Raw genomic sequence first — 14,222 nt, forward strand, 5'->3', positions numbered from 1 at the left:
CAAGACAGGCGACCCCTATGCCACAACCCTTGGACTACTGGGGCAACAGAGCTGTCCTGGCTGTGTGCTGCTACCCACTGGACAATTGTGAGGATGAAAACATTTTCCACGTAGACAAAAATCTGCCTCCTTTTATCCAAAGCAAAACAGGCTAATTCTATTCCTTTTTCCATGGAGAGCTGTTGAAACACATGAAGACAGATGAATGGAGAGTAATAGCATACAGCTTCTCTGCCCAAGCTTAATTTTACAGGTATGCTCACTTACTCTAATATATTTTATCACCACCAGTCCCAGTCATTTTGCTCACCCTAAGAGGACCAGTGTTTCTACATGTCCTGAGAGTGCACAGCTTGGGATGAGACATTGCACACCTGGTGTGCTCTGACAATTTCAGAGCATTGCAAAAATATGCCTTCCCTTGTTCTGGATGTTAGAGCTTAACTATGGGAATCTAAGAATCTTATCATGTATAAATTTTCCAAGTCTAAAGGTATCACACACTCCTCTTAGAAAGTTAAAATTACCAAATATCAAACACCTTAAGATAACTATAATCAATATTTGGTTTATTCTCTCCTAATTGTTTTTATAAGCATAGATGTTTTAAAACAAAATTGGAATCATATTACATAAAATTTTATAGTTGAAAATGTTCATGTAACATTTCTTCATGCCTTTAAAGTTCTTTGAAATTCTCATTTTGAACGGTTACACAATATCTTATGGTGTGGATATATAACATAACTTATTTTGCCAGCACCCTTTTGATGAATACACCATTTCAGGTTTTTGGAGACCCTTTCACGTTTAACCACTCTAATTTCTTTGCATAGTTTTTAATAAGTTAATTTAATTGTACAAAACATATTAACCTTTTCATTCACATTGTTGAGCTATTTTTCAGAAATATGATACCAATGCACATATGCGCCCCGTAGTGTGAGAGCATTTACCTCCCTACTACATTTGCCAGGATTACATGTCATTAATTTTAAAGTTTTAATATATAACAGATTGAAGAAAATTGGCATCTCTTTATTATAATTCGTTCTTTTTATTCCTAGCAAGGTTAAACTTTTTCTAATTTTTAAAATCTGTTTATATTTTTTCTTTCTATAATTGTAAGTTTAAGCTTTATACCCATTTTATGTGAAATCATATTTCCTTATGAACTGTATAATTGTTTTATATATCAAGAATACTACAATGCACTTATCACATTTGTTGCAAATATTTTCCAAAGAAAATTTGCCTTCTAATTATGATATTTTTGACATAAAATTAATTTGTTTGTTCTATATCTTTGTGATTTCATCTACTGTTGTGAGGCATAAAAACTTTCCTCTCTCCTAACATTAAGTGTGAATCTCTATATTCTAATAGAATTTTTGCTCTTTTTTTCTTTAGAGTTATTTTCTTCCCTTTCCTTCCTTCATTTCCTTGCTTATTTTTCTCCCCTGCCCCCCCTTTTAGATATACCTATTTAATCAATCTTGAATGAATTTTGGGTGTGGAGAATAAGGTGAGAAATGTTTGTCTTCAACATAACCCCTTTACTTGTTGAATAATCTAAAATGTTCCAAGTTTCACAATAAAGGGTCTAAATAAAATTGGAAGTGTAAGGGAAATCAAAGCATTTAAAAATAAAATGCAGATACCAAGAGAAAGAGGGCCCACAGATTAGCCACCTCAGCATCAGCAACTGAGATCAACGTGTAGCAGGAAACCAGTGGTGAGGATAATATGACAGCTGCTGAAAGTGAGATGACAACCTCACATCAAGTCAAATCATGCAAGGGACACACCGATGGAATGATGAGGCTAAAGGGAATGGGAGACTCTTGGGGAAGAATTATTTCTCAGAAATTTTTCCAGCTGGGGCCTTAGAACTGAAATGGAAGGTGGTGATTCTCCTCAGTTGCATTCCGCTAGATTGGTAGACTTTGGTTAAAGCCATAATACGTAAGTGTTGCATTTGCAATGCCTGTTGCTATGCCTACTGTTCCCGTGCTATCTTTTTTTGTGCTCCTCTCTGCATCTTTTCACAAAGGGAGTCAAACAGTTATGGAGTGCTTTCCAGATGCTAGGTGATATGCTGGCTATCTTTATAGTTAGAATCCTAGTGTTCACATCAACACTGCAAGACATGTCTATTTCCACGTTATAAATGAGGCTCTCGAATCTCAGGATGGGTTCATAATTGTCCAAGGTGGGACTATTAAATCCCAGCCTCAGGTCTGCCTCAGTTCAAAGTCCATGTGCTTTCCAGTCCGCCCCAGGTCTCCCCATAGCCTTTGTCCACAGGCCATTGACAGACATGGCTCAAGTTGGAAGAGGAAGTAATTGGACAGTATCCCAGATACGGAAACATCTGTGAGTGAGGTGGGGAGTACAGTAATGGCTCTAGGACATAACAGATTACAGCTTCCGGGAAGATCTTGCCTGATATTTTCCTACCCATATTCTAGGATTCTAGATTGCTGAAGTGAAAACTGCTTGGTGTCTATCTGAACAGCCTGGCTTCACTGGTCCTGTAGGAAGACAAAGTTTTACAAGAAGATAACCACAGGGAGAGCAGTCTTTCATTACTGCTACAGTCAGAACAAACTATAAAGCAGAAGATCAATTTTAGAAATACTTATTAAATTTTAACCCCAGGACACAGGGATAGGAATCTAAGTAATTGCTTTGGGGTTGATATGACAGCTGCAGAATTCATTTCTAGGAATCAGCAAAAAAAAAATGTAACCATTCTCAGAAGTTATCACAATATTGCTATTTCTTCCTACCACACTTTTTAAATGAGGGATGGTAATCTTAAAAAACTCTTCTTGTCATTGCTCAGTTAATACCTCGGCCAGTGAATAGAGATATAGCTTATATACTTTGCTGAGTGAAAAAAATCATTATAAACCCTTTTAAGAGCATTTTGCTGCTAATGTTCCTGCAACCATCATCTTTTTCATTTAACACTCAGTAAGGACCCAGAATGCTAAAAATATGTTAAAAGGGAGCACTGTGTGGTAGACCTGATGTCTGGGCAAGTGTCAGCATTTCACAAGCATTTAGGCCTTTTGCAAAATATTTAAGTTTAAAGAAAATACCAGTAGGTATTACCTTAAATGACCTAAAGTTGTAATTCAATAAAAGTGGCTGAAAGTATGGCTGGGTTAGGTACGTGTCATTCTCAGAAGAATAACTTGAAGCTACATTTATTTTCCTCTAAAAAGAAGCAGTGACAAATTGCATAATACCTTTATTTATAGTGAAAGCATGTCATAAGCATTGAGAAATTCAGCAAGGGAGGTGGAGCCAGGAGCTTTCTGCCTCTGAATTCTCTTTGGGACGACTTTCCCACTGGAAGCCTAGTGAGAGGCAGGAAGGAGACCATGCGGAGAGCACTCACACATGCTTCCTATGGACAGGGGTCAGACTGCAGCCTTCTCGTATTGGGTGGAGCTCAAGCCAACTGTGCACAGGTTCTGCTTCCAACAGTGACACACACAGGGCAAGAGTACAGCTGAATAATTATTTGGTGATGGAGCAAGGGGAGTGCATTGAGGTGGGATTAGTTTCTACTCTCAGAGCGTGAGTAGTTTCCATGAAATAGACGTGGGTAGTACAGGAGAGTTCGCACGGAATGAGTCACCTAGGATTACCAAGGGGATACAGGCAATCTAGACTAAATGAACCTAAAGATGGGCCACCAGATGCCCCAGGGCATAAAGAGTATGAAAGTGGAAATTTAATGTTCTGATGGGTGTCTAGAGGTTTCTTAAAATAAACAAAGATACTACTTCATATCCTTGCAATACCTATGGGGGTGATTTCATAATCCACTTTCATCATTAGCAATAGAACTCTGACAGAATTTTGAGTAGGAAACCCAATTAAATCTCAATTCCAATCTTACGAGAATTCAAAAGATAGAGTCGATTCAAAATAGAAGTTAACAATTGTATTGCTCCCTGAAATTGAAATAAAATGTATAAAAATAAACCTGGAGTGTCTTTTTTTTTTGTTTTGTTCGGTCTGAACCTGAAAGTAGTAGAGAGGAAATTTTTAAGGCTCTCTCATCAATCTTGATGTGTCTCTCATGTTGCGAACCTGCTATTTATTCTAATATCACTTATATAAATATTTCATATAATGCCCTGAATATATTTAAAGAAATAGAGGAAAAAGACATAGCATCAACATAGAAAGAAATATATGAGATCAGACAAGCGGTCCTAAGAATGGTCATAACTACTGTTTCATTCCTTCCACGAAATTGTCTGGCATTAATCAAGGGTATTTGTTAGTTACTCTAAGTCAGGTGGTTTAACAGTGCTACCAAATGGAGAAAAGCCAAGTTATTATAAGCAAATCCAGTGACTACTTACATCATAAAAAGCATGAGATGATTTGAATTAGAGACATAAAATGTTAGTAAGTGAAGTCAACACTGAAGCAGGTTATAAAGGGTTTTAAAAGAGAAAAATTAACAGAAGAACATATTTTGACTTATATTTTTACCATATAAAGCCTGAAAAATATAAACAGGAAGTCATGCAGTTTTGCTTTATTTCAGTCTTTCTTTCTTTTTTTTAACATGGGCGGCACTGGGAATTGAACCCAGGTCCTCTGGCATGGCAGGCAAGCGTCCTTGCCTGCTGAGCCACCATGGCCCACCCTCTTTTTTTCTCTTTAAAATATGTATATAGAAACCTCAAGGACTTCAGATATCAGGACTGAGGAAGCAAGTGATGTCATGGTAGAAATATGCATTGTTCTAGAAATCAAGTAATACATTATTGGACTCTGATCATCTTACGCAAAAGTGGCAATCTGACCTTAACTAATTCACGAAGATGCTGTAGGAACATCGATCAGGTTACCCCCTTCTTCCCACCCCTTCCCTTTCACAGGACGTCTCTCACTTTCTAAAGGCTGAGGTTATGAACTTAAGACAATGTTCACGTGTTGCTCACCACAGGTCTATGTACATCCCAGAATGCTCTCTCTTGGCTGTCAAGGATCTTCCTTTCGATTTTGTCTCTTTTCTTGTCCACTCTGTCAACATTGTAACAGCGAATAATAAACAGGGTTAATTGTAGTGCCTCTCTGCACAAAAGGCCACAACTTGAACAAATCTTCCAAAAGACTCACAAGGACTCACTTTGCTTGTGCTTCTGCTTGCATAAAAATGAACTCCCATTTCCGGGCAAAGGCTCTCTGCAGCCTGGCAAGGCTTTCCTGAAAAGCATACCACAGGTTAAGACAAGTGCCTATCCTCACTATTCCTCTCTCGGTACTTACAACATGTTATTTGCCAAGAAAATAAATATAGAATTATCAAAGTTCTAAGTGTATTCCAGGTTTGAATAAGATGTGCTCAACAGATGCAGCTAATCCTTGTTGACAGCCTCAGAGGAAACAGCAAAACCTACTACAAATATTAATCTTTGTAAATAATTGAGCTTGGAGAACATAACTAAAAATTGAATACAAATCTGCAAAATACTAAAATCATCTCGCATGAAAAAGTGTTCAAAACTAATCCATTGGACTTTTCCATGTCCACTTTACACAGAGAAACAGGAAAATAATACATTCCTACCACTGATCTGCTCAGTTTAGCTAATTCCTGATAATAAATATAAACCATTGCTAGCCGACCACCCATTTCCACACAGTGCTACAAATTCAATAAATCATAACTTAGCAATCATCTAAACAAATTACATCAGATTAATTGTATTTGCTGCTATTGGCCAACCTAAAGGTTTTGCAAAAAGATAATTTTCCCAGTATACTCTTTAATTCTTTAAGTTCAGATATCTTTACAATAAAAGTGAAATGAATTAAAAAAATAAGATTTTCCCTTTCTACTTTGAGTTTGTATATTTGGAATTTCATCATTCTCAATGCCAATAATGAGAGGAAGCAAAGTAGGCAGGGAGCTATTATCATTACACTGCCTGACTGCTGTAAAATCACTTATGTAGGAAGTTGAGTGCCCAAAAATGACCGTATGCTTTATTTCTGTTAATTTTATGCCTTTGTTTGGCAGAAGGTACTTGGTACTTACAGCTTCATAGTCTGCTAGCTCCAATCTTGCTTTGTTTTGCATTGTTCTCTTGCAGAGGTAAACCGCTGAAAGGGAGAAGAAAATCATTTCTCACTTGTTTATAAATACTGAGATATTATAAATAAAAATATAGCATTGCAAATCAAGATAGAGTGGTCCAAACTGTAATTTTTTCAAACTTGCAATTTTTTCCTTCCTCTTTTTCCTCTTTTTTTGGGGTGGTGGTGGTGTGTGGTCCAGGAATCGAACCTGGGTCTCCAGCATGAAAGGCGGGCACTCTAACCACTGCCCTTACCCCTACCCGTGTACCCCTCTTTTTTTCTCTTTTTTAGAAAGAAAAAAATGCATAATTACACAACACCGTTACTGGAATTCAAACAGTGACATTTATGCTGTCATAAGAAAATGGACATATTTAGGAACTTGGGGACCATTTTTTTATTTTTAATGAGTAGTTGTCATAATTTGAGTTTCTTCAAAAAACGAAGCCTTTTAAGAAGACATCAAATGAACCAAAAAATCTAGAGGTATAAACATGAACTAAAAAATCTAGAGGAATAAACAAAAGTATTTGTAGAAGTAAATGATATAAAGAGAGAATTACTAGCAAATTCAATTATTTCCATCTTCTACTGTCAACTAAAAGGATGTGCTCATTTAAACTGGAGGCTTCTTGCATCTTTGCTACATCTCCCAAGGGCCAATCCTCACTCAATGGTTTTGTTACTAGAAGAGAAGAAAGTATACCTTCTTACCTAACTAAAACACATCCCTTCCTTAATTCCATTTTCCTGAGGACTCAGTCTCCTTGGCTGCTGCGCAAAGACCCTTGGGGAGCAGATTTACAGGATGAGTAACAGAGAGGAGAGGACAGCGACAGCAGCATCGCCAGCCAGCAATATTGTCATCAGAGATCACTGGTTACTCGGGAATGCTGCTGACTCAGATCACATCAAGGCATTCATAGATCTCTGATATAGTCCCAATTTCCAGAATACTTTTTTTCATTCAGTCATACATACACTGTGATGCCTGAGTCTAATGAAATTCAAGATGGATCATATCTATTCTAGATGCTGAATGAATCTACTTGGCGGAGGACCATCAGATATTACTTGACAAACGGTAGCTGCCAGGGTATACCTTGATTAAAAACTACTTTTGCACTAAGATGTATCATGCCCCGTTTTTTTTTTTTTTCAACTTGGGCAGGCACCAGGAATTGAAACTGGATCTCCAGCATGGCAGGTGAGAACTCTGCCTGTGAAGCCACTGTGGCCCGCCCACACCCTGTTTTTAATAATGAAGACCCGCCGATACCACTGAGGAACAATCTCATGGGGAAAATCTGAGACCGCTGCAAACAATGATGGTATTTACTTAGTTCCTACCCTAGAAGGTTTTCCCGTATGAAGGTCAAGGCAAAGGAAAGAGCCAATCATCAGACGAGTGTAACACTATTAAAAGCACTAGGAGGGCGGGACGTGGTGGCTCAGCAGGCGGACTTCTCGCCTGCCATGCTGGAGACTGGAGGCCTGGGTTCGATTCCTGGTGCGTTCCCATGCCAAAAAAAAAAAAAACCTCTAACAGCACCACATAGGGTTTTGGAAAGCATCTTTCTAAACATCCACCTCTGTAATCTTCATTTCTGCTAACATTAGTAATGTTCAGAAGTCAAATGCCAAAAAAATTTAGATGATACGTGTTAATTTTTTAATCAGTCATAGTTTATATTCACCCCCAAAGAAATTTTTACTATGACTTTAATAAAATATCAAAAAAGGTCTCAGCAGTTGGTAAAAGAGAGTGTTTGGTGTGTGCAATACCCATGAGGGTGTCGCTTCATGAGAGAAAGTTTAAAACTTCTTATCTAAGGAAATAATGTCATCTTTCCTGTGGAATTACCTTTAATCAAATTTCAAGCGCTGATTTAGCTCGTTAGCCATCTATTCAACTCCTCTTGAATCAGCCTCAACTTGCTTTATTTGTTCTGATAATTTAATCTTTGTTTTTCTCAAAATCAGTCTTCTTTTTCGAAGCATATTTTAAATCTTAGTGGGTAAACTAATAAATAAAAGCAAAAGTGGTGATTTTTTTAGATGATTGTTTGCAAAGAAGTTGGGCATCCTTTAATGCGGGTATTCTGCGATGCAAGTTTCTTTCATTCTTACCTAACTAAAATACATCGCTCTATAATTCCATTTTCCTCAGAACTCAGTTTCTTTGGCTGCCATGTAAAGTCCATCTGGGGAGAAGATTTACGGTATGGATAACAAAACATGACAAAATGAAAGTGTGGCCAGGCAGTGCTTGGTACATAGTCATTGTTTAATAAGTACTTGCTGAATGAGTAAATGAATGAATAGGATATCTTCAGTAGAAGCTATCCAGCTGTCAAACGAACTCAACTGAGCACAAATTTCTACTAGACCGGTAATGAGAAAGGAGAGAAAAGATCAAGGCTGGGTTAGCAAAAGTAGGTAGTTCTCTGGATATTGTTGATGGTAAGAGCAAATGTGATCATGACTGGGAAAACCTCACCAGTCTAGAGTGGAGACAGTCACAAAATGTTGACAGGTATAGATAATAGTTTCATTCTTTACCAGCAGAGAGTATCAGCACTGGAAGGATGTGGATGAGGGAGGAGGTCCAAAGAGATGAAAGACAGCTGCAATTCCAGGAAATTTTTAAATTTATCACAGACTTTTAAAAAATGAGAGTACTTAAGCACGGTCAAAACTACTTCTCAGGCAGTGTGTTTGTACCTAACTCTAATTATTTCGGCACTAAAAGTGCTCTATATGGTTTTTATGTGAGGTTCTAGGTCCCGATTCAAAGTGTGGATCTGTTTTGACATAAGCTTTGAATTTTTCTGCCTCGCTGAAATATTGAAATTATCAGCTAAAAACTCCCAAAACTTCTGATTTTGTTTTCTATTATCAGGGGCTTAATTTCAATTTAAAATTTAAATATCTCTCTCTGCAATAATTTTCTAGGCGCTCCAAATGACAAAATACTGAGGACTCAGAAGGTCAAAGAAGTAATTTGATAATAGTCAAGGAAGAAATTTAATAAATAGTCTATGTCATTAAGTAGAAGAAATTTTGAGAAGGTCTAAAGCACTGTTCTGGCTAAAATAGTTGAGTAGTAAAGGCACAGAATTTGTCCCCAATACAACTTAGAATTTAGATGCAAAAATCAAAGTTTCTGGGACACATCTGTAATTGAATAAAAATTGAGTAGAAAGTGAAAACCGGCAATAGTCTTTTTGCTTCATTTAATAAACCTCTATAAGGTGGAGCAGTCTCTTGAGCAAACACTGCTACCCCTGACAAAAGCGCACAGTCATATCACATAGACCAGTGAGAAAATCACTAAGACCCCAAATATCTGAGTATAGAAAGGAATAGATATAAAATTCATAAAGACTAGAAACACAAATGCCAAATATATAATGAAAAATATCCAAGTTCTCTTATAACCAAAGTAATGCAAATGTAGCATATGAAATAAGCAGACATGTCATAAAGCAACTTTATTTTTTATCTTTTAAAGTTTATTTTATGGGTTAATTCTTCCCCTGCCCCTGAATAAAAAACTCAGGCAATTACTAAAACCTCGCTTGTCATTCTTGAGTAATTCGTACAGTCCGGATTCATTAATGAGAATGTCCACATGCCAAGTAGTAGTGAGGATTCCAAGCTTGGTTTAAAATTGAGGTCTCCCCTTCTCACCCAGCTAGACCCGCTTTAACCCACTGCGGTGAAAGGCATGTGGATGTCTTCTTTCTCCACGTGGTTTTTCTGTGTTCCTTGCCAAGTAGGACTAACAGGCATTCTAGTCCTTCTGGAGTTGGAGACTAGTAAGGAAGGAGAGGAAATGGGAGTTTTGAAGTCCTTACTTGACTGACACTATTGTGTTGCTCCAACATGACCACTCTCTGGATTTGGCAGAGGTTTAACGCGTATTATGTCTATCTGGGTACATCTTCAGATCCTTTGAAGGAGCTCTCCTTCCCCTTGCTGGTGATTTCTCACTGCAGCTCTCTTGTTGGGACTGTTCAATGCCACAATACCTGGGCTATACCTGCAGCCTCTCCTTATCATGCTCTTTGCCCCTCCTAGGGGCTGCCTTTTAGGGCAGAGCTGTCTCTCATCCATGCCTTATATCAGGCCTACGGAAAATATTCACACATTCTTTTCCCCAAAAGTCCACAGAAGACAGCCACCTTCCTTTCAATTTCTCCATGTACCACTGGGCAGCCTATCTTTTGTCCCTTGTAATTATGAAACCTAGAAGTTACTGGTTCATAGTGGCCCCTGCAGTGGTGATTTCTGCCAAGCACTCTTGGCAGCCTTTTGAAAGCTATCACACTGAGCTGGGGGTGAGGAGTAGAACCCTTCATCCCTCCCACTAGGGTGGCAATGACGCCCGACATCCTATCATCTACAAAAATCTGTCTTCAAGCCAACTTCTTACCCTTGAATATCCTCAATGTCAGCTGGAGGTGACTACTTGGTTAACTTGTATCTCCATCTAACGTATCACCTTGACATTTGATCTTGATCCACTTAACACATTGGCTGGGATTTCCATTTCAATATCCTGTTACAAAAATTACTTTTCACTAATGAAAGTAAAAAAACATTTTAATGAATGGAAATAATCTATTTTGGCAACAGAAGAGTGAAGAAATACTGCTGGTGGGCATATAAACAGGAAAAATGTCCTTGGAAAGGGTTACAAGTAATAAATGAGTAATAAAGCCTCAAAACATCCATGGCTCTTATTCTAGTAAATGCTTTTATGGGAATACAACCTATGGAAATTAACATGAAAGGCACAGAGGTTTATGCATCCATGATATGGAATATTAGAAAACAATGGGGGAATGCTCAAAGCAACCTGCAGTTTTCATTCAACATAACACGTTGGAATTTACTAGGCTGTTCTCTATAAACATAGCTTGGTTCTCTTAACTGTTCTAGTCCATCCTATGAATGTAGCATAACACTTTTGTTTAGCCATAATTCTTTCATTAAATACTTAGGCTGTCTTCATTTCTTAAATTGATATTGCATATAACGATTCAGTGAGGGTTTCACTTAGCATATTTTCCTAGAAGTGGTATTGGCATGTGATGTGGATTCTTAGAAATTATATTGTTATTAATAAACACAGTTCTAAGTTTATAAGACGCTGCCAAATTTCTATTCATAATAGTTTAACAATCTACTCTCCCAGTAATGTATGAATATTTTAACCCAAAACCAGACTCAAATTTTTGTCTATCTGGTTAAAGTCCAATACTTTCAATATGCATCTCTAACTTTTTAAAAAAATTTTTCCAACATTTTCCATGTCACACATTTTAACATTTTGATTCTTATGGCTAATACTCCTTACCTTGGATTATTTTTTATTTTTTATATATTGCTACCCCAATTTCATTTTCCACTTGTATTTGCCTAGTATGTTTTGGTATCCATTATTTATTTTTACCGTGAAAGCCAGTAAAACACAGTTTTGTGTTTCTTGCACCAGATACTGTTGGACTTTATCAACTAACATATCTGTTCTTTTTATAGGTGAACTTAAATATTTGGATGTTTTTCTGTTTTGAAACAGTTGTGCTTGGTCTTCCTTTTCTCATGCCTTCATCTCTCTCTTTCTTTGGATTATATTTCCTTTGGTTTCTATCATTTGTTATATGGCATGTGCTTTCTGTAATTCTTCCTCTAATACTTCGGAAGTAGTAACACTTGCTATCATTCCTCAATTAAGGGTCATTCTTAGATCTTTAAATAAATGCTTAAGTATATATTTCTCAAAATTGAAACACAGAAATTGAACACTGCCTAATGACTCCCTCTATAAATAACAAAGAAATTAGCACATCTTCACTCATTCTTGTCTTCCCTGCTTTTTCGGTGTGACTCTAGAATTTATTGTATACTCTGTTATAAGCTTTTTACTAATTATAACATTCACATTCCATTTGGAAACTATTTTTACCGCAATTATTTAGACTTAATTTTATGTTAAAATTGATTCAAATGCTTTTCACCATCTCTCTAAATGTCCTTTTTGGTTTCCTCGCTCTGAATTGGCATTGGCGAATTCTCCTTGGCTTCCCTCCTTCTTTATCTGGATTTTGCTTTTGCATCTTTCCTGCAGAGTTTGAACTCTGAATTAGATCTAAATTATAGGTTTATATTTTTATGAGATGCATGATTAAGTAGCTGAAGGGCATTCAGAGAAAGCTGGAAAAGTAAAGCCAGAAAGCTTTGTGCACAATTTTTTTTTAATCTACATTTGTTGAAACAATTCTATCAGAGTTAAGATCTCCTAAAAAAAGGGGGATACTGGCCTACTATGCATGACCTTTTCATTTCTTTGGAGTTGGCTCACTTGTTTTGGAGTGAGGTTGCTATACTGGTAAAAGTGGGATAGAGAAAAATTCTGATAATCCTGTATTTTCTGTTGTCTGATGTAGCTGTTGCAAAAATTCTCCAAGGATACTACATTGCCCTTCTCCCCGTTTCTCCCATATACTCTTATGCTTGTTCTCCAAAGGTCTGAGAAAGCCTGTGCTGCTTTAAGAACCCAGGTCAGGATAGAAAGTCAGTCAATGCTTAGGGCTTTCTCTTCCAGTGCCATGTCAAGGCCATAGAAAGTTTGATTCAAGATGGCGGGAAGCCTTTCCCAAGATGGGGCAGGTCTTTTCTCTGCCTTTACCAAGACTTACTCATAGATCCAACTCTGAGATATTCATACTAGGAAACATTAATAAGATTGATCAGAATTTCATGCAATTCTATAAAGCCACCCTAATTTCTCGAGAAAAGAAATTATTGAGTCATACCACCATCTTCCTTCCATTTGGCTAAATTCTATTGATTCCAGGATAAAATAAATCTTTCAAGTGAGTGGAATGTAGCATCATCCTCTGATTTCTTCTCTTTTCTAATGGTTAGTTCTATTCCAGTTTGCTATATTTTTTAAAAATTTCATCAAATTAAGGTACTTTGAATCTAATGATAACACAGTACTTCTAACTCCAACTTTCATTTAAAGATTTAGCCATTATAATGAATTTATTAAAATAAAAAGGTAAGAAATAGCAATAATTTTGATTTAAAACATCATAGTTCAACAGTAATCAAGTATTCACTACAAAGAAAATTAATCTTTTCAGAAAAATAGCTAGAGAAATATATTATAAAAATGATTTTTAAATGGTTTAACTTTCTGATAAATATTAATAATGAAGGCAGTATTACTACAAAGTAGTAGTAGGAATTTACTATTATATGGGATCAAATACCTTGCTAAGAGAAGAATTATAAAAATAAGAAAGCTTTACCATGAATATGGAACAACTGGACTGTGAACATTTTCAAATACTGCCTTGAAGTTTTTGTCCTTAAGGAGAAAAAATATTGTACAAGAATTATTATGAAAAGAATCAGAACTGGTGGCTTCTGCCTCCTGCTTTAGGAAATGTCATTCAATGATTCTACCACAAATCTTCTCTACCTTAACATGTTCAATGGTTTTGTTTTAGCCAGAGCCTTAAAACAACTTCCACAAAAGGATGGCATAGCTAGCTTTATTTAATTGTGGTAACGGTGAAACCCACTGAGGCTAAGTTGCCTCCCAAGGCCATACAAATAATAAGCGGGTGAGTCCGGGGTTCTTGGGTGTTTGTGATCACACAACAGATACTTATTATAGAGCCACAAAACGGGAAGGTGATGGCAAGAAAGGGGACAACCCCATATCAGCTCTCAGAGAATACTGAGGAGGAGGAAGATGCTGCTTCTCTTTGATTCTTCTTTCCAACACAGGTCCACTTTTTGTTAATTTCTGAGAATGTTGTTCCTGACTACGAGAACTGTGATTGCCACTGTGAGTCCTTACTTACTTTAATCATCCACAAACATTATGGATTCTGTGGCTGTGACTCTTACCCCAACCACTTACATTGCCAAAGAAATAGAATAAGATCCATTTAATTTATCTTTCTATGTGGATATATCAATAACTCCTAAAAGGCTTGATTGCTTTCCTAAAGCTTATGAGTTCTGGCAATTTATAAATTCTTATGCTATTCAGATACTTTATTCTTCCAAAATTTATTAAA

The 14,222-nt window shown here is 36.8% G+C and overlaps 1 protein-coding gene across 1 annotated transcript in view; it reads right to left on the reverse strand.

Annotated features, from left to right (window-relative positions):
- Positions 1 to 14,222, reverse strand: part of RGS7 (regulator of G protein signaling 7) — a 532,876-nt gene that overhangs the window by 59,665 nt on the left and 458,989 nt on the right. Inside the window, exons 7-9 of the mRNA XM_077167813.1 lie at positions 6,077 to 6,141; positions 5,165 to 5,241; positions 4,977 to 5,058 (exon numbers count right to left, since the gene is read on the reverse strand). Of these exons, the coding sequence (XP_077023928.1) occupies positions 4,977 to 5,058; positions 5,165 to 5,241; positions 6,077 to 6,141 (224 nt within the window). The remainder of the gene's footprint in view (positions 1 to 4,976; positions 5,059 to 5,164; positions 5,242 to 6,076; positions 6,142 to 14,222) is intronic.

Source organism: Tamandua tetradactyla, chromosome 7 (assembly GCF_023851605.1).
Source record: "Tamandua tetradactyla isolate mTamTet1 chromosome 7, mTamTet1.pri, whole genome shotgun sequence".
NCBI classification, from domain to species: domain Eukaryota; kingdom Metazoa; phylum Chordata; class Mammalia; order Pilosa; family Myrmecophagidae; genus Tamandua; species Tamandua tetradactyla.